This window comes from Lissotriton helveticus, chromosome 3_1 (genome assembly GCF_964261635.1).
Source record: "Lissotriton helveticus chromosome 3_1, aLisHel1.1, whole genome shotgun sequence".
NCBI classification, from domain to species: domain Eukaryota; kingdom Metazoa; phylum Chordata; class Amphibia; order Caudata; family Salamandridae; genus Lissotriton; species Lissotriton helveticus.
The window spans coordinates 1582743813-1582765684 of record NC_136061.1 but is presented as its reverse complement, the minus strand read 5'-3'; the positions used below and the strand labels follow the sequence as shown (position 1 = coordinate 1582765684).

The 21872-nt window shown below is 45.1% G+C and overlaps 1 protein-coding gene across 1 annotated transcript; it reads left to right on the top strand.

Moving 5' to 3' along the window:
• The first annotated feature begins 1603 nt into the window (after positions 1-1603).
• LOC144823652 (indolethylamine N-methyltransferase-like) lies at positions 1604-15616 on the top strand. Its single transcript, XM_078682340.1, has 3 exons — positions 1604-1790; positions 6769-6976; positions 14957-15616. The coding sequence occupies exons 1-3, from the start codon at positions 1637-1639 to the stop codon at positions 15396-15398; spliced, it is 804 nt and encodes a 267-aa protein (XP_078538466.1). The 5' UTR covers positions 1604-1636; the 3' UTR covers positions 15399-15616.
• Positions 15617-21872: the final 6256 nt, after the last annotated feature.

Sequence of the window (21872 nt, the reverse complement as noted above, 5' to 3'; positions counted from 1 at the left end):
GTGAAGCGCTCTGACACCTTCGGGTAAAGTCCGCGCTATATAAAATAGCATAAATAAATAAATACAGAAATAAAATAAAAATAAAAGCACAAGTTGCATCTATGCCGAAACCCGGGATTGAACCAGTGTCCTCTAGCTCTGCAGTACAACGCTCTCCCAACTGAGCTATTGAGGCTTGTTTGAATCAAGGCGACGCGCGCCTGCCTTTTTTTCTGAATACACTAAAGCACCTGAACAGCTCCTCCCCCATGACGTAGGGGGTACAAAGCGCCATGGGGGGACGATGGCGAATAGCTCGGTGCTGAGATTTGCTGCACCCCCGTGACGTAGGGGGTACAGCCAGTCATGGGGGTACAGCGCTTCTCAGAACACCGGCCCGCGCGGCCGCGGTCACCTCAAAAAAGGTGCCGCCCAGCAAAGGGTGCCGCCTGGGGCGGACCGCCCCCCCCCAGCTATGGCACCTCAGCTCTTCCTGTTCCAGATTTTGACAAATTCTCCCTCAAACAAGTCTTGAATCAGAGGCACTTGCCTTTTTCTTCTCCCTGTCTCTTGAAATACTTTTCTCAAGAACTCCCAAGTCATTGAGGATAACCTACTTTTCCACATGCCAGTCAAAGCGGCCTTCAGTCATCGCATTCCTGTTTTCTCAGTATACCCTGCAGACCTTGGGATAGAAATGATAGGAAGTGCCTCTCTACAAATGGTCTAATTTCATAAATAAATAAATTCATAGCCAACCCCGTCTCTCGTCCACACTCCGGAGGTCATCGGAGAATACTTCAGTCTGTTTGAGTACTCGAAAAAGAAACCCAAACAATGTTTTGAAGCCCTTATCTATACAAAAGAACCGCTCAAATTCGCCACAAAACTAAATCAATAACTTCTCAACCAATATCTACATTCTTTCATTTTTCTTCCCTCTCTGTTTCTTGTCTTAGCCTTGCCTCAGCCTGTCCCTTATGGTTTAGTTTCTCTAATATCCCATGTATATACTTAATTGTGAAATGCACTCATTTTGTAGCTCGTTGACCTGAAATGTCAACTGCAATTATTTATATTGTTGAATTTCTTTACCTTTCTATTGCATTACTTCCTCCAGATTTAGGTTCTTGAGAATATTTTCTGTAAAGATCACCAAGTAGTGTTAAGCCTTACTATAAAAAAGTGTTACATGAAATCAACAAAAATGAATGATTTTAGGCATTTATGTAACAGGACTTTTTTAGTTCCCTGAGAGAAAGTTGACATCAGGCGATGTTGCAAGCAGCCTGTCCTTGATTCAGGTATAAAAGTATAAAAGATCTTGAACAAATAAACTGTCCTGCACATTTTGAATCTCTGCCATTTTATGGGTCATTTGAATGGTGTTATTGAGAGGCACTGCTACTGCTTTTGTTACAGGGGCTGATATTGCAGCACTGCTCTCAAAACCAGCCCCCAAGTAAAAAGAAACAGCCCCCGGCACTCAAAAAACAGCCCCCACCCTTCCAGCCCACTGGGATACCGCCCGGTAACCACTAAGGACAGTCTGGCCCTACCCTTGTCTGGGCAGGGCTATGAGTGCTTGCTGAACATATAAAGCCCTGCAACTACATCTTTGGATTGCATCATTTCAGCAGTAACCTGAAGGCAAACCATGGCTTCAGACTTTACCGGGAAACAAATCTATCAGCGGGATTTCGACCCCAAAGACTATCTGGACACATACTACGGGGCTACAAATGGAGTCTTCATTAAGGACGGTTTCATGGAATTTGCGCTGAGAAAACTCCACAATGCTTTCACAACAGGTATATCATTTATTTGTGGGGTATCTGTCCAAAAAATATTTCATGGGTCTGACTGGATGGCAAATTAGACGAAAAACGGTCTTGTTTAGCCCCCGGTCTGCGAAAGCTCCCAAGAAGGAATTTTTTTTTTGCATTGGATTGCACATACTTTTGCATCTAATTGAAAGTTGACTAAAAATAAATAAATAATGTGCATTTTTACATTTTACATTTTGTGTGGGCATCTGCCCCAAGGTATGTGCATGGTTAAAACCTGAGTGAACGAGTATTTCCACCCAGCTCCTTATTGACTCTAGTGCCAAACGGGTATAAGTTACATCTGTTTTGGTACTAGCATATATGTGTAAATGACACTGTAAGTTTTGATTTGAACAAGTGATTGCAATGTATGTTGCTAGGGGTCATTTCAGTGGATCACCCTGCCCTTTACTCATTGCTTTCTATACATTGTGGTAGGTCTTACCTGATATAGAATGGGATGTGTTGTGAAGGGAAAAAATGCAGGGAGATAATTTTTACCGGAGACTGCACATAGGGCCACCATTTAATGGAAATTTGACCACCTTTCAGTCCTTTGGTCCGACCGCCACATTTCAGTGCTGGCGGTTGGACCACAGCAGTCGGGGCCTAGACCGCTGCCACCGCCAGGCTCGCAGACCCCGACGGCGCGACAGTCGGAGTCGAGGTCCTGAATGGCTACGGTGATGAGCCGTGTACCACCGTCTAGATTTGGATATCCCTTTCCGACAGCCTGTTTATGGCGGAAACACAGCCATGTAGAGGCTGTCAGAAAGGGATATTGTGGGAACCAAACAGGGCCCGCGTCTGTCATGGGCTACTGGGCAGTGACCCTGGGGCTATATATAGTGCTGCCACTCACTCACCTCAATGCACAACATGGTGCCTGCACATAGTACATGGAAGAGCAGGAGGAGCTGCAACCCTTTTCCTTGGCCGCAGCACAAGCCTCCATGATATGGAGCACTTTCTCACTTTCTAGCTGGCAGCAGTCACATTGATATGCTGCGGTCGGACCACAGCCTGCTGTCTGCCCGTCTCATGGTGGGGATATCTTGTGCCATTCGCTCATCACCCTTTGATCACCCCTCCCCATTGAAACGCTTACAAGTGACTGGTGTCCACTGCGTAGCTTTATTATTATACCAAAACACCATTTTATTTGTGGGTAAAACCGACAGCGGAAGTGAATTTGTGCAAACTTTGACCTCCGGTGACACCTCCTACATTTGCAGCTTAGGGAGATTCACAAGAGCAAAGAGTGGACCATTTCTGAAGGTAAACGCGGCTCTCACAATCCATTTAATTTATGTCCATCTACTTCTGCCTTTATTGCCTCTGGCACTAGAAGTATCGAAGGACAAGCAAGGAATACCAGGGGCCTCATTTATGAGGCCTTGCGTCAGTTTTGCGCTGCTGATGCATCACTTTTTGTGACGCATCGGCGACGTAAAACATGCCTCCTGATGCGCACTATTTACAAAGTGACGCATCTAAGCAGATGCGTCACTTTGTAAACCCCTGCGCTACATTATACCCGCGTCAGGTATAATGTATGCAGAGGGGGCGTTCACCTGCAAAAAGCCTCGTAATAGTGACGCAGTGAAATCTATGAGATTTCACTGCGTCACTTTTAGGACGCTGTTGCGTCAAAATCTTGCGCCTGCCTCACAGCAGGCGTAAGACTGACGCAAGCCCTTTCACATGGGGCTTTCCCCATGTGAAAGGAAGCATTGCTGGAGTTGCGTCACTTTTGTGACACACTCCAGCAATGCGTCACTTTTGCGCCTACAGATACGTTAGAATCTGTAACTCCTTGCGACATGATGCGTCATATTATAAATATGACGCATCAATCATGTCGCAGGGAGAGCGCAGTGAAAAGTGACGCATCGCTGTTTTCACGCAGCGATGCGTCACTTTTCATAAATGAGGCCCCAGGGGCCTCATTTATGAGGCCATGCGTCAGTTTTGCGCTACTGAAGCATCACTTTTTGTGACGCATCGGCGGTGTAAAACATGCGCCTTGTTGCGCCATATTTAAAAAGTGACGCATCTAGGTAGATGCGTCACTTTTTAAACCCCTGCGCCACATTTTACCGGCGTCAGGTATAATGTATGCAGAGGGGACGTTTCCCTGCAAAAAGCCTCGTAATAGTGACGCAGTGAAATCTATGAGATTTCACTGCGTCACTTTTAGGATGCTGTTGCGTCAAAATCTTGCGCCTGCCTCACAGCAGGCGTAAGACGGACGCAAGCCCTTTCACATGGGGCTTTCCCCATGTGAAAGGACGCATTGCTGGAGTTGCGTCACTTTTGTGATACACTCCAGCAATGCGTCACTTTTGCGCTTACAGCTCCGTCAGAAATACTGACGTATCTGTAACTCCTTGCGACATGATGCGTCATACATTAAATATGACGCATCATTGGTGTCGCAAGGAGAGCGCAGTGAAAAGTGACGCATCGCTGTTTTCACGCAGCGATGCGTCCCTTTTCATAAATAAGGCCCCAGGTGCTTCCCATCTCTACCCCAGGATTGCCCTAATTGATGCCGATGCATGAAAGATGAGTTTATTTCATGAGCACACCCTTGAAAGCTAGAAAAGTGTATGGGTGTGTTCAAGAAATCCAAAAATATGATGGAATCTGCGCATTAGGGTATTTCACATGTGCTCTACCTTCACCACTTGAAAGAACACTAATGATTATTTTGACAGTACGATTATATTTAGCCAGCTGCTATCGACATCTACTACAATCTCACCCTCCCCTTTCACTCAGTTTTTTTTTAATATAAAATACCTATTTCTGTTTACTTTGCAATAACACAATGAGAGAACAGCTCGCCTGTTGAAGCAGATGGTTCAGTCGTAGGATAAATTGGGGCAAACTGCCATCTGGTTGCAGGGTCAAATCTGATCATTGTTTCACAATCTCTCTGGTGGCGGAATCAGTGACTAAAGTAAAAAAACAATGTCGAACCTGCCAAAGACAACGTAAAAGTGAAAACAGAAGTAATTGACAGTGAACTTAAAAAGAATCACAGCTCTGAAGATATTTGGTGGATTTTTAAAAATGTAGGACAACATATGTATATGCTTCTGGTTTTCCTCGAGTTATGTTGGCCCTATTTATGAACTGTAGCTAGTGTGCAGGTTGGTTGTTCCTCTCAAATGTGTAGCTACAAATTTGGGAATCTACATCACTCTGTTCCACTGGAAAAATGTAGGACGTTGTTCTTAGATAATGAAATAGAATTAGTATTGTTTCATTATCTACACGATGCATGAAAGTAACAATGTCATTACTTAGAAAGTGAACAATTAACAAAGTCGATGATATTATTTTAACATTGCGTTTTAATATTTAATGTGTCCATCAGCATTTTTAAATAAAACTACACGCAAACATTATTTCAAAGTAGGACCTAAAGAAAATACAGTATCACAGAACATAAAAAATAGTGAGTTCAGGTTGGAACTTCAACTGCAACACATACTTTCCACACCTAATCTCCCCTACAAATGTCCTCACAACACAGTTAAGGCTACACTGACATACGTCAAAGACAAGAAACACATAAGACCCACACTAATAAATAAATGGTAGCCTTTTCAATTTGCCACAGCGCCTCTTCGATCATTCAAAAAACATTGGACGGAGAGAATGGCTCCATTTCCGAAAAGGTCTTGAAATTGTTTTAGATTAAAATGATGACCACATTCACTTATGCCTATTTGCAATGTCCAAAGTTTGTTATTAAGCAGTTGGAAATTCAGAATATTATTCGGGAAAGTAAGCTAATCCGATCTCCAGGATGTAAAATATTTGAATTTTCCACTTCCTACTATGGGTGCATGAGGAATATTTTGATAGAGACATGTGAAACGAGGCCATGCTTTCAGACTTTAGGGATGATGATAATCCAGAAAAACTGATGCTTTTATGGAACCAAGCAGTGGATTTTCAAGGCAATTATAATCTTCAAAGGAGGACCTGGTGACATTGGTGAATTTTAGAATTTATGATAAAGTGTGAAGTTCCCCGACTTCGCCTGAGATGTACCTTCAGCTTTCCAGTACGATTCCCTGTAGTCAGATGTCCAGTCCTATATACAGGCTCTTTTTTTGCTGCCCTTTCCCTACTATTTTCCTATGGTTCTCTAGCTAAGCCGTTTGAAAAGCTGGGAAAGGTTTACAAAAAATTGAAAAGCAGGCAGGTGCAAAATTTTCCAACTCCGCACACTGATTATTTCAGTAAGAATTTGGGGTGGAAACATTTAGGGGCAGATTTATGAGTTCTGGCGCATCTCTGCAAATCAGCAGGGATGCGCCAGAACTGATGCGTCACGCAATTCCCTCCTTGCGGCACCACAGATGCGCCGCATTTACAATGCGGCGCACCATGGTGCAAGGAAGGGCAGATGCGTGACGCATTTTGTGGTGTACGGGCAGCGCAACTCCTGCAATATACAGAGGCCACCCATACATAACGTGGTGCGTCACTCCTTACGCCTGCTTCAAGCAGGCGTAAGGATTTGACGCAACAGCGTCGTAAAACTGACTCCGTGAAATCTAGTAGATTTAACTGCGTCAGTTTTGCGGGGCTTTCCTACGAGGGAACGCCCACCCTGCGACAGAACGCCCACATGAAACCTGACGCAGGTTCCATGTGGCGCAGGGCTTTACAACGTGACGCATCTGACTAGATGCGTCACATTGTGAATAGGTTGCAGGGATGCGGCACGTTTCCGCCCCGTTGCGTCACGCAACGGCGGCGTAAACGTGGCGCAAGTCCGACATAAATCTGCCCCTTAAATTCTAAAGAACACTCAGGATTCCTATTTGATCTGGATAGTTTAGCAATCTCATTGAATGAGCCGAATTTAGGTCTTGGACACAAGTTATCCTCATATTTCTTACAAGTAGGTTGCCTTTATTTTTCTCACTGTTTACAGGTGGAGTTAAGGGAGACACCCTGATAGACATTGGCCCTGGACCTGCCATCTACCAGGAGCTGTCAGCCTGTGAGGCATTCAAAGAGATCATCGTTGCTGATTTCACAGACCGAAACCGCGAGTACCTGGAGCGATGGCTGAAGAACGAGCCAGGCATGTTTGACTGGACCCCGGCTGTGAAGTTTGTCTGTGATCTTGAAGGACAAAGGTAGACCATATAGCTATTACCATTCAATCTATGTGTCAGGAAACCTGATATGTGACATGAACTCAACAAATGCCTAACATAACATGTATTCTAAAGGTACATTCACCCTACAGGACATCTAGCCATTCTTAATAGATGGAATTCTGTGTGGAGGTACCGACCAGTAACGGTAATTCCCGTCACTGAGAATGATCAAATGGAATTCACCTAACTCCTAATCTGGGCCTCAGTGTGTGCAAATTCAGATTACTTGTACTAATAACACAGGGTCATATTATCAAGAAACAGCGTTAACATTATCGCCACTTTAGCGGCAGAAAACAGCAGCTAAATTGGCGATAATGGGCTTGATATTACGCCCTTGTGAATTCACATAGAAGCCCATGTTCTGGTGTGAACATGGGCTTCTATGGGAATTCTCTACGACGTATTATCAAGCCCATTATCGCCACTGTAGCGGCAGTTTTCTGCCGCTAAAATCTGCAGTAATGTTAATGCCGTGCTTGATAATATGCCCCACATTTTTCTAGTTGACGACTGATCACTCGGAGTTACACATGTTGCCTGCTTGATCTTTAGACAGTAGAAAAACAGATGAAAAAAATTCTGTATTGGATTCTCCCCACACAAACTTTGAATAAGGGAATAGACTGTGGGCTCATTTATGGCATTTCAGCATAGGGCAGTGCAGCAAGGCAGCTTTCTGTGCTGCCCTACGCCAAAGTAAAAGGGCCGGAATGCACCATATTTAAACAATAAGGTGCATTCCTGTACCTCCTGCTGCACTGGCTCTGTTTCCGTAGCCTGGAGCCAATGCAGACACCCATGCGCCATGGTGCAAGGGTGCTTCCATTGCAGGCAGGATTGTTTTGTGCAGGACGGGGCACCAATCTGTGCAACAACAATTCTATGAGGTGTTTTCTTCTGTGTGTGCTGCGAGGAAAAAAGAGGAGAAATTAAGTTATTTCGCCTCATTACGCCTCACTTTGGGAGGCGTACAGATTTGGCTCTTCCCCAGGTTTACATGTTTTTGTAAATCTAGGGCAGCATGAAATCCCGTGAGTGTTGCATTGGAAAACCCACCGCAACAACCATGGAACTCGTCCTGGGTGCAGAGTAAGACAACGCAGTGATTTGCGCTGCTTCAAGTTACTCATTATTTATGAGGACACTCAAAGCCACGCAGGGTGGCTCTTCCTGGCTGCATAAATGTTTATGAGAGCCCTGCATCAGTCTATGCCACTTTACGTGGTGCAAATGTGATTCAGGACTCTCATAAATAAGCCCCTGTGTTTTCTAGGAGTGGTCCTAGCTATCAACTCCAACTTATTCTTTCTGAAAGCATTTTGAACCCACATATTTAGTAAGGTTTTCCAAGCAAAGAGGTGAAAATTGACATTAAAGCGTACGTCATGAAAGAAAGACAGACCATAACACCACTTTTAGAAGAATAGTTCTCAAGTTCTCCGGAATTATGTATAAATTATTTTTTTTAATTACACTTGCCTCGCAGGATAAGTTGTGTGAGGTACACAAACTTTGCCACTTGTCTGTGGAATTTAACTTTTGCAACCCTTTTTCAATTTCGGCTCCTCCTGTACAACTCCATTCTCAAATACCAATTGGTTACTAGGGTCCACTTTATAGAAAAAGAGCACTGTCCCACTGCGCGGCAGTGCACACATAAGTCTGTGTGCTGAGTGGAGTCTGGGACAGTGCGCTGTGGCACAACAAATGTGCTGTTCCCAGGGCAGACATGAATCCATGCCTACTGGGAAGAGTGCATTTGTGAAAGGCAGGCAGTCCATTTGAAGCTGGCAATGTCCTTTTCACTGTGCAGGTTGCAAAGCCGCTTGCACATGAAAAGGCGGGAAAAAGGGCGGCGATCCCCCTGTAGGCAGGTGCAGTGAGTAATTACTACTGCTTCCTGGGCTCGGGCCCATGGTCTCACTCTTCCACCATTACAAGCAAAGCCCTGGGGGGGGGGGGGGGGGATGTCACTAACTGGAGCCACCTCAAAGTGGCACATGAATTATTTCTTTTCAGTATGCCAAAAGAAAATGTCCAGTGACTCACACTCCTGATAACTGACCTATTCTCAACAAGTGTAATTCATCCAAAGGTTTTGAGCAAACGGACAATGAAACACGTCAATTCTAATTGATATGAAAGTATAATTTTGTGTGAACATAAAGGGACACCTTAATTGGAGGTAGGAATTCACTTCCCTCTGCCAAACTGCCATGCCTGAAATGTCAATTGTAAGACTCAGCACGGGAGGTGGGGGAGGTTCCAATAAAATATTTGTGGAATCCAAGCTCTGCCTCGATTGGTTACCACAGAAATGCCATTAGCTTTGAACTAGGTGGCAGTGCTTATCCCCTAACAAAAAAGGAGTCTTGGGGTGGCTTCCCGACTGGCTACACATGTGCAGGTGGCTTTGAGACAGTCTGAGCCCCTGTGAAGGTGGAGATTGGTCCTATCACTCCTACCTCACAAGAGGTAACTTTTAGGATTTCCTTCAATAGGTTGCTTGGATTGCTGAACCCCCACCCACAGTCACCTATAATGGAACACTTGGGATTTTAGGAGGGAGAGAATCCCAGATAATTCCCAGGTACAGGGCCGCAGGTAGCTATAGTGGTAGCCATAGTGGTGGCTACCAAGATTGTGTTCTCTGGGTAGCCTTGCACACACTTATAGCAGAATTAGAACTTCGCCATGGAGACATATATTTTGGCTATAGCCTAGCCGAAATGCATAAGTATATTGGTATACTAATTAGGCCTGGGTGCAGTTCACAGAGTTTTGCTAGGCGGAACTCCGCAAAGTTACAAAAAAACTCCACAAAGTTCCGCGAGTGGCGGAGTGCAGTGCGAACTGCAATTTGTGCTGGTATTTCTACCGCTCGGGTAGAAATTCTACCCAAGCAGCAGCTCGCGAACTTACTGTTTGCGATCGCGAGCAGGGGAAAAACTCCGCTGCACATCGTGAAGCGAAGGTTTCTGCACTCCGCGGAGTGCAGAAAACTCGGCAAACTCCACAAACAGAGCAAAGTTCACCGTCCAGGCCTAATACTAATTAGACAATGACCCTACAGAACACTTTGCATAACAGTTCTCCATACTAGTTCTAAGCATAAAAATTAACAATACTCTGTTTCTCCACATCCTTTTGTTTCATGTACATCAACAGACGTCGTACTACCTTCCATCTAATTAGCCTTAGTTGCAAAATGTTAATGTATTCTTTTGTGCACTTTCACCAGAAAAACACTGCTTTTTGGGAAAGTGCAAAATAAGGTTGATTCTTAAAGACTGATTTAAGAAACCGGGAATTATCTGTCTGTGCAACTTACAACTTCATAAAAAGGTGGGTGGAAAATGGCACAATATTATGATCACTCCGTTTGCATAAGCAAACAAAGAGAGAACAAAAACTGCGAGGCAATATAAATACCAATTAATTTCACACATATCCCTGATTCACAAGAACGGTACAACTCATTTGCCTCTAAGTTACTTGATGCCAAAAGGCTACTATCCACAGCAGGTGCAAGTCTGGAAAATGTAGCAGCCGATTGGCTTTGGCGTGTCTAAACTGTCTTTTCTAAGGGAACTAATGCTTTGTAAAAAGTGAATCAATTGATCAGATTTATTTATTTATTTATTTATTTATTTCTTTATTTATTTATAGGATTTTTAGTGCGCAACTAATACCCTAAGGTGTCTAGGCGCAGAAAATACTCAGGATTACAGCACCAGTCAAAGCACGTTCTCATTGATTGAAAAGCCAAGTTTTCAGTGATTTACGGAAATTAATAAGGGTGGGAGCAATTTTAATGTCCAAAGGAAGAGAGTTCCAAAGCACGGGAACTGTTACCAAAAATCGTCTGTCACCCCAAGTAGCCGTTCTTGTCCGGGGGACAGTCAAAAAATGGCTGGCCGCTGATCTTAAATTCTTTTTAGGGATGTATACCTGGAAAGCCTCTTTTAAAAACTTCGGTCCGATCTGGTGAATGGCCTTATAGGCTATACAAAGAGCTTTAAATTTGATCCTGCTTTCGACCCTTAACCAATGGAGATGGCGAATGGCTGCAGAAATGGACTGTCGCCTAGGGATGTTAAGCAGGATCCGTGCTGCCATATTTTGGATGGACTGAAGTTTATTTAAGATATATTTGTGTGTGCCAAGAAAGAGAGCATTTCCATAATCTAATTTTGAAAATACTAGAGTGGTAACTAGCGTTTTTCCTGCAGATGCTGGTAGATGCGGCACGAGTTTTTTTATTTTCTTCAGTACAAAGAAAGCAGCTGAAACCACCTTGTTAACATGGCATCCAAAAGATAACCTGTTATCAAATATTACTCCAAGATTTCTGACCTTGGTGACTGGCACCGGAGGGGGGCCCATCTGACTGGGCCACCATGTGCTTGACCATTCCGGGGAGATTGTGCCAAAAGTCATAACCTCGGTCTTCTCCGCGTTAAATTTCAGGCAGTTACTGTGCATCCATGATTGTACATCCAGTAGTCCCTCCTGAAACTTGGCGGCTACCACAGGGCCATTCTTGTGCACTGCCAATACAAGCTGGGTATCATCGGCGTAGGTGGTTACACGCATCCCATGAGATTTAATGACCCTCGCCAAGTCCGAAACATAAATGTTAAAAAGTGTGGGACTTAGCGAGGATCCTTGAGGAACCCCACAAGGCAATTCTGTGGTGGGCGAGTAATAATTGCCCAGCTTTACTGCCTGTCTACGGTTGGCTAAAAAAGAAGCTATAAGGTCTTTGGCCCGATGATTGATTCCAAGGGTCGCGACACGGTCGACCAAGATGGTGTGGTCGACCGTGTCAAAGGCCGCCGACAGGTCCAATAATATAAGAACTGCAGCTCCTCCTGAGTCCATAATCTCTCTAATTTCGTCCGATGCTTTTATTAATGCTGTCTCAGTTCCGTGTTCCCTCCGGAACCCGAACTGAGTGTCATCTAAGAGTTTATGATGTTCAATAAACTCTGCAAGCTGTTTATTCATGATTGCCTCTATGACTTTGGACGTGAAGGGAAGACAGGCAATAGGCCTGTAGTTGGACGAAATGGTGGGGTCTAAAAAAGGCTTTTTAATTAAAGGTTTAACAATGGCCTTTTTCCAGCTTGCTGGGTAGACACCTGATTTAAATATGGAGTTGCATATTTCCATTAGCGGTTGTGTGATGACATTTTGTAATTTATTCATTATAGTAGGGGGGCAGGAATCAAGGGGGGAGCCTGATTTGATCTTACAAATCAGTGTACTAATCTGATCTTCAGTAGCTGGTTGAAACTGATCGAAGGAGGGATGGTTGAGTACTGGAGAAATGATGGGTAGAGCATCAGTTTTTCCTGCCTGTTCACTAGAAAAAGTAGAATAGATGTCCATCACCTTAGTTTTAAAGAAAGTGGCTAGTGAGTCACATAATTCCTGCGAGTTCTCGATCACCGGTCCACTTGGGTTAGAAAGAGAATTGACCACTTGAAAGAGCATCCTAGCTGAGTTGTGTGCTTGCTCAATTTGGGCAGTATAAAAAAGATTCTTTTGTATGTTAATCGCTTTTTTGTAAATTGCTAGAGCGCTCTTATACTCTTGCTTAGCAGAGGAACTGTAGTGTTTCCTCCATCGTCTTTCAAGATTTCTACAGTACTGGCGCTGGAGGCGCAGTTCCTCTGTATACCATTGAGCAGATGGAGTAGCTCTATTGGGGCGGTGACATTTTTCAGGTGCAACTTGGTTGGCTGCCTTTAAAATCCATTCCTGAAAAGTTGTGGACATAGTTTCAGTATCACCTATGTTTTCTGGAATAGATGATGTCCAAAGATTAATAAAATGCGGCATATCTGCCTTATTCCACATCCGTGCTCCCACCAGCGGGCAGACTCTAGTCTGGGTAGGATTAAGAGGTAACAGTGTAATCCTGAAGATTATGGCTTGATGGTCAGACCATATCAAAGGAAGTACTACTGGTGTCTCAATGTTGGGATCGTTGGTAAATAATCCATCCAGTGTGTGCCCAGCATTGTGCGTTGGGCCCCTAACTAGCTGCTGCAGTCCTATTGCTTGCATGTCAGCAATAAGTTGGGCTGTATCATGATTTTCCATGTTTTCAAGCGGAAAATTAAAGTCCCCAAGAATAGTATAGTTTGGGGAACCTATTACTGATTCCGTAATATCAGTAAGAGCGGCTATGAATTTAGTGCGTGTTCCTGGAGGTCTATACACGAGTGTCCCTTTAAAAGCTTGTTTCTGGGTAAGATTAATAGTGAATGTAACAGCTTCGCAGTTATTGCTGTGGCTAGGATCACATTTTATTCGATAGATGTCCCTATAAATGAAGGCTAAACCTCCACCTCGACCCGAAATCCTGTCTTGTCTAGCTACGCAATAGCCTTCTGGGGTAGCTAGTACAAAATCAGGGCCAGATGCTTCATTTCCCCATGACTCGGTAATAAGAAGTATATCCAGTTCTTGATTGGTAATAATATCCCTTATTTCCAGGCTATGTTGGGGGAGGGAGCGTACATTAATTAATGCAGCTGTAACATATTGCTTAGTTGATAGAGAAGCCCTGGGAGGTTCCTGGGAGTAGGATATGGTGTTTATTGCGTGCTGTGGGGGTGGCAAGGTAAAGGTACAACCTACACATGATATAGAAGAAGTATGCAGGTGTTTACATGACGATGGTAAATTGCAAGACCTACCAACGCCTGTGTTCCACTGTTTCAGTTCTGCGGAGGTGTAGCATAAAATAGATGAAGGTTTGTGAATGGCAGCAGGGCCAGGGGGGGTGGCCCTGGGCCCGGATCTGGCTCGGACGGGCACAGACGGGCTTGTCTTAGGCGCGTCTTCGGCGCTCGCCCGCTGCGCACGTCCGCTGCGCATCCTGGGTGAGCGAGGCCTGTATAGCTCTCTCCCGGAAGTGGAGAAGAGCTACAACGCGTCCCGAGCCAGCCCTAAGATGGCGGCTGGTACTTGTGGCCGAGTTCGAGTGCCCTGTTCCCCCCGCTCTAATGAGTCGGGTAGGTGCCGATTTCAACTACTAAACACAGGGTGGGGTGCAAGGGATATTACAAGCGCACACAGATTAAAACAATGATTAATTAAAAAATATTATAATTTTCTCAAAACGCTCTAATGACAATCTAAAATTTCTACATCAGGACAAATAGCAGCGCTAATGAATCTCAACGTGGTTCGTGCTCTGTAAGTGTATAAATGAGTATCACAGAGCGGCGGGCTCGCTCGCTCTATATAGCTCTCTCCCGGAAGTGGAGAAGAGCTACAACGCGTCCCGAGCCAGCCCTAAGATGGCGGCTGGTACTTGTGGCCGAGTTCGAGTGCCCTGTTCCCCACGCTCTAATGAGTCGGGTAGGTGCCGATTTGAACTACTAAACACAGGGTGGGGTGCAAGGGATATTACAAGCGCACACAGATTAAAACAATGATTAATTTAAAAATATTATAATTTTCTCAAAACGCTCCAATGACAATCTAAAATTTCTACATCAGGACAAATAGCAGCGCTAATGAATCTCAACGTGGTTCGTGCTCTGTAAGTGTATAAATGAGTATCATATATATCAGATAGCCTTTGTATAGACCTTAATGATATTGCTTGGGAGCAAAATGTGCCATTTTTGTCTCAGCTTGCGTGGCTTAAATATCAACTTTACGGACAATTTTCTCCACATTTTATGCCTGGTCTTCATGTGTATTTGTGTGCATAGCAAAATGCACCTTTCTGTGCACAGGCAACAACTTGCTGCTTTTATATCCTGGACCTTGGTTGTAGGAAGCAATTTGATCACATTAGCTGCCACGTGTGGTCCATATTTGACATCCTCTAAGATTATACAGTGCTTGCTAAATATTTTGATTGCCACTTTTGTCCTGCGTTTGGGATTTTTATTGGCAACATCTAATTTATTCAACTTTTTGTTTTAGTGAGAACGTTGCGGGGAAGCAAACGAAATTGAGAAAAACTATCAAGCGGATTATAAAATGCGATGTCACGAAAAGTAACCCCCTTGAACCAGTGGTGCTGCCGAAGGTGGACTGTGTGACGACACTTGGCTGCCTGGAGTGTGCCTGTAAGGACCAGAGTACTTACCAGAACGTTCTGAAGAACATTTCTTCTTTGCTGAAGGTTGGGGGTCACCTCATCATCACCCACATCCTTGAGAGCACCTCCTTCCTCTCTGGCACCAAGCGCTTCTCCCTTTTGAACTTGGATGAAAAGTTCCTCAGGAAGGCAGTCACAGAGGCAGGCTTTGTTATTGTGGACCTCGAGGTCCTGCACCGAGATTATGATAAAGCGATGTTTGACATTTGTGATCATTCTTCTAGCATTTTCTTTGTCGCCCGCAAAGTCAAAGAAGTTCAGTAAGTTCGAATCATTGCAATGAAGAGTCAACATGCAAAATTAAAGGCTGTAAACAATCAACAATGTGTGAAGTCTTTTAAATAAGATTTTAATCAAATGTATGTTTTTTTTGACCGGCTATCAGAAATAGAGAAGTTAGGACATAGAAAATACTAGAGAAGAAAGTACTAAAACTGTGATACAGACGGGGTAACAATCAATAATAAATACATGTTTCTTTAGTCGTGTGTTACTACTACTTAACTCCTTGAACAGCTGTTTATGTTTACGTCTCTCATATTTATCGGTGTGATTGGGCCACATATTTGGGAAAAACAAAGAAGGATATAATAATAACAATCGAATTATGAAAGGAGGGAAAGGTTATTTAGGTCCAGTTCGACCTTGCGAAATATATGTACATTATTCTAACTTTTTTTTAAAACCCTTAAAACTTCAGGAATCCCAGACATCCACAACAGCATTAATGACTACACAAAAGGGAAGACGCTTGTTTTGGGAAGCTATAACTTGGTTAACAAGCATTGGCAAAGCTTATAGGTCTCGCATTTGGGACCTGATAAGTGTTTGATCATGCAGCACAATATCCTTGGTGCAACATCAACCGTTGCATGGCTAAACAATTATAATGCCCCAAAGGTGAGACCTATTGGCTATGCCAATCCTTGTTCTTTGAAGTCTGGGATTTGTAGTCATTGTTTTTCAATGGCTAAACAAGAGAAGTCCTAGAATACTAAGAAAATACCTGGACCAGCACAGAGTCACGCGTGGACTTTGAAAAACTTCACAGGGCTGCTTGCTACACCTGCCTTACTAGCACCACCCAAGGCTGAATTGCACTACTTCATCCATAAATTTGAGACATTTGTGAGGTTATCATTGAGGAGTTATGTCGCGAGAGACAGGAATCTGTAGCACAGCCAGAGCCACTAGAATTATGCAATTCTGATGCTTTTCTCGCATAATGATGGATTTGCGAGTGAATTCTTAAATCAGGTTTGGATGTTGGACTATATACCGCGCTACATCATCAGCTTGGGTGCGGACCTATGTATAATAGTGTAAGAGTCACACAGGGTTTCCATTCCTTCTCAGTTACCCATCTCCTTAAACAGTTGTTGCTCTGATTAAACAGAGCAGTGGAAGAAATCCTGGCCATTGTTGCACCTGAGTGACCCAGTGCTGGCACCTAGAGTGAGTGTCTACAGAACTCTGGGACTCAACATGGCACTCATCACATTTGAGGGCATCGCAGAGCAGTGGAAGTTACTCAGACCTGAGTCGCCTTACACGCTGTGGTTACCTATGTTATTGTTTGTAATGTACTGGCATCCCTGGGAGAGCAACAGTTCAGAGCACTTGTGATCTAACGCATTATCAGCATCATTCTGTTCACAGTATGCACACCTGGGCATAGGCCAGAGTACACCTGTGATGTGTTCTGCAAGTACATATGGTTTATGTCCCATGCCTGTGATACAGAACATCTGAACACCATGCATACACCCATGTTGCAAAGCAGATGCTTAGCCGCCATGGGTAGGGTCCAGCTTGTGACCAGTCTGATGTCAGGTGAGGAGATTAGAAGAGAAGAAGAGACATTACTACTTTCAAAAACATGGGGAATGGATTGAAGGTATCTGTGGGTATAGACAACATTCACAATACACACAATACTTTTGGCTCTGCATATTTCAGATGTCTAGGTGTGATTTACTGCCATCCAAAGCCTGGGGTAATCATACATAAACAGTTTGAAAGAGCAGGAGAACTTTCTATTCTGTTTTAGAGGGGGATATTCACAAAACAACAAGTATGAGGTGGAAGGTCGATAACTCCCCCACCAATCTCAGTACACTTTTAGCAGGCGGCATGGAAAAAAGTTCACTAAAAGGCTGCAGGCTGTCAGCTGGGCTGGAATGAAAGGCTCGTCACCATGTTATGGGACGACGGACTCTACCCTACAAGGGTGTGTGTCCCAACCCCACACCCTCCCTGCACACAACATCAAATATGAATAAAGCTGTAAGTAACAACTCTAGTCAGTGGTTGCAGGGTGGACTGCAGACTGACATGGGGGGGGTGTTACAGACACCACCAGAATAACAAGGAGCGCCGGGCAGTCTTACAGAGGCAAGGAAGGAACCCATGTACGTATGGCCCTGAAGGAAGTAATATTGGTAACAACAAGAGGGGCAGTGGTAGTATCAGCTGTACCATGCGTGGAGAGGTCCCAGCCAGGGTGTAAGCTGAGACAGGCATGGGGATGCCAACCCTCCTAAAGATGTCCTCCTGGCTGCGTGTTATGAGACACAAACACCTGTGCTATTGTGATGTGACAAGGCAGCAAACAAATGAAGTGTGTGCTCGTAAATTTAAGCCATCAGATGAGCAAAAGCCGATTCAAGCACAAATGTGGAGGTGGGTGTGTCCCTTGCCGGGGGGGGGGGGGGGGGTGGGGAGAGGGTTGGAGCAGCAGGGCCGCTGCACAGAGGGATGATTAGTCCTGTCTGGCCCCTGTAGTCGCAGGAGAGGAGTCCAGGGGAGTTGGGGCGTCTGTGGCTGAAACCTCTACAAGTGGTGGCTCGTCTGAAATCCTGCACCGTCTGTAGCTTCTAGGAGGGTACGGGGTAGCTCAAAAGAGGGGTTCTGTGCACGGACGCAGAAAGGACAGCGGGATCGCCGACACCTAGATGGGAAGATGAGACAATCCCCTTTCACAACCATTGTCATGTTTAATTCTCAACCTTGTTCTGTCAGAATTTTAATATTTTCTGGATTAAATCACTTTCAATTCTAATTGTTTGTAGAAAAATGAGTGTTAGAACTTAGTTGGCAGAGGTAGGTACCTTTGACAAAATTGGAACCCTTGCTTCTAAGTCAGGGAAAGGAATTACACTACTGGATAACCCCTGCTCACCCCCTTGGTAGCTTGGCACGAGCAGACAGGCTTATCTCAGAGGCAGTGTGTTAAGCAATTGTGACTACACACAGTAATACAGTGAAAACACTACAGATGGACACCACACAGGTTTTATAAAAATAAGTATTCTTCATATAGATTTAACTCAAGACCACAAACAACAAAAATCCACAATACTGAACTCAAAATTGACTTAAAGATGGTAGAAGTTACTTAGTTCATGTTGGTGAAAAATGCTACACAGTTCTAACAAAAGTACCAGGATGCGTAATGCAAAACAAACAAAAGGCTTGCAGAGTGGAAGATGTGTTGGGTCCGTGCTTTGGGGGAGATGATGCGTCGCGCCTCAATGATTCTCGTCCTGCAGCCCGATTGCGATGCGCGATGCGACAATCCGGTGCGATAAGATGGCGCCCTTGATGCAATGTTGCAAAGAGATGCGTTCACGCCCTGGCAGCCTTGCGACAACTCTGTACTTTGGAGCCGCGACAGGCCCTGCGACACGCTTCTCCGATGATGCGACGGCGACCCTCTCGGTGGCATCATGCTTCTCCGGTGATGCGATAGCAGACAGCTGCAACAAAGTCACGCTTCTAGGGAGATGTGGCGGTGGCACGCTTCTCCGGCGATGCAACAACTACAGCTGCAGCGATGACACGCTTCTTCTCATTTCATCGCGCTTCCAGCTCCCAGCGACACCAGGCTTCTGCAGATAGAATTCCCAGCAAGGAAATTCAGAGGGGAGATGGTGGGGAAGTCTTTTGTCCCTGAGACTTCAGCAGGAGGCAAGCACAAGTTCAAGCCCTTGGAGAAATATTCTGCCAGATGATGAAGTACACACAAAGTTCCTTCTCCTCTCCTTGGCACTGAAGACACCACTGTAGGCCAACCCAGCAACACAGCACACTGGCAGGGGGGCAGTCCACTCCTGCAGCTTTTTTTGGTTCTTATCCTTGGCAGAGGTTTGTCTTGTTGTTCCAGAACTGATCTAAAGTCTTGGGGTCTGGGTCCCCATATTTATACTACTTTTCACTTATTCTTTGAAGGCAGAGAGGACTTTGCCTAGTCCAAACCAGTTCCTGTCAGTCCTGGAGCACTCTGTTTACATGACTCCTTCTTTCCTTTCACAGTGCAGGGCAGGGACATCAGACGCACCACAGGAGGTGGAGCCAGCATTGTGGAGGGAAGGCACAGCCCTATTCAGGTCGCAGGTGCAACTCCTCCCACCCATCTGCATGTAGATCTCTCAGTTCAGTCCTGTGCTGACTTACCCTGTTTCCTAAAATTCCCCAGCCCCTGTCACTCACAGAACCAGACACACAATACAAAACCTAGCAGAGGCAGGCTTGGATAGTTAGGCTAGAAAATACCTACTTTCTAAAAGTGGTATTTTCAAACACAGAATGTTAAAACCAACTTCACTAAAAGATGTATTTTATCATTCTGAGTTCAGGCATACTAAATTCGAAATTCGAAATTCTACCATGTTCCCTGAGTCAGTTAGGATTATAGGATGTAATAATCAAACTTCCCATTCTGGCCTATGGGGAACAGGTAGCCTTACAATAGTGAAAAACGAAAATGGCTGAAATTCACTATTAGGACATGCCACATACACCAGGGCATGCCCTACCTTATACTTACAATGCATAGGGGTGTCTGATATGAAGAAAAGGGAAGGTTTATGGACTGGTAAGTGGGTGCACTGGCCAAGTTGACATGGCAGTACTGGACTGCCCATAGGCTCTGCAATGGCAGGCCAGAGACACACTTTATAAGCAGCTTCTGTGGGTGGCACAACCAGTGCTGCAAGCCCACTAGCGGTACAAAAGGGGGGTGGTGATGGACGGAGCATCTGAACCAATCAAACACTCACACCCAGCATTCCCTGGACCGGAAACAAGCTTCCTAGGACCGGTTTCTGGCATTTCAGCCGTCTTCAACCAGGCTTGCTTGAATCCAGTGGCAAAGTGAGCAAAGGACTCACGTCTGAGCATACCCTGCTAACTTATGGCAAACAAAGCGGTACAAAAGGGGGTGGTGATGGACGGAGCATCTGAACCAATCAAACACTCACACCCAGTCAACAGATCTGGGTTTAATCCATCACCGTTCTTTAGCCCACTCTGCCACCCCAGTTCAGACATGGATATATGCAAATCAGTCTGACCCATTGTAAAAACTAGGTCATGGACAATCAATATTTGCCCGGCGGTATCGCCTCTTTAACCCACAAAATATTAATCAATGAAGAGGCAGGCGCTGGAGACTGGAAGGCAGGAAACAAGGTTTATTCTCTCCGGAGACGAACACATCAGTTCAGACAGCCAGTATCGTCACGAGGTGCTCTACCCGCATCTCTGAGGCCTGGCCTCTTATACACATTTTCATGATCTTTATTGCAGGTAACACATTCTTGTAATGCTTTGAAGTATGAAAGGACATCCTCTGAATCTCCCCTTCAGGCCCGTTCCCACACACATTTACAGTTGAAGTCCCCACCCCGGTCACAACAGGTGATGATTATCGCGCGGCTGGACATCCCGCCGATTCACGGGATGTGGGGGGTTGATCGGATCTCATAGGGTGGGGGCTTTGATCAACTCGAGGGTCCTTTGATGAGGGAAGCTTCCTACTGTACGGGGGGGGGCAATAAACAGTATCCGCAGAGCTAGGTGGCGGCCTGGGAACGAGGAAGACAAACGGGCACACAGGAAAGGGGGTTTGTATCAAAGGGCCTGGGACCATGAAAAGGAATGAAGGGAGGTGTCGCGCTGGGAACAGGATGGGGTTCTGAGGCAGAGCTGCGCTGAGGAGGGGTTTATGACCCAAGGCATGCGAGAGCGGGGGGGTTGTCAGCGTGCGGGCTTTGCGAGGGCGAAGGGCTATGCTGGGGGCCAGTGGCGTGCAGAGGGTGGTTCTGATCGAGGCACCTAGAATGGCGGGTGCACACGACAAAAAGTGTGGCATCCGGGGAAAAGGCAAGATGGCGCAGATAATGTTTACCAAACCGTACTAATTTTCCACAGTCCTCCCTTTAACATATCCAAGACATCTTGCTGGCCTATTTCCTATCCATGTCTACTGTGGTGGTCATAAGTAAAGAAGTAGGAACCCAGGTGAAGGAGCTATAAACAGTACATTTAAAATCTTTCGTCTTAGGAGGCGGGTCTATCGATAAACTCATTTGCAGGAAAGTCATAGTAATGCAATATCGGGCAAAAACGATTCTGTAGTGAGCATTGAGTACATTTCATAGATACTTGTAGTCATTCGGAATGTGAACTGATAGGTTATTACATATGTAAGTTCTGTTCATTTTTGGTTGGAGCATAATCAATACAATGGTGGCTGGGAGAGAAATGAGACGTAGTAAAAACAATAATCAGGGGTGTCATTGTTCGAAGGGGAGGTCCTATTGTCATGGACCATTATTAGTGAGTTCTCGGCATTCTTTGTCGTCTTCTGTTGGCACGGTGGAGCACCGGCGGTGGAGCTATGAGTCCAGCTCTCTTCTAGGCTCCGCGTTGCAGGGCATGACCTTTTCCTCGCTT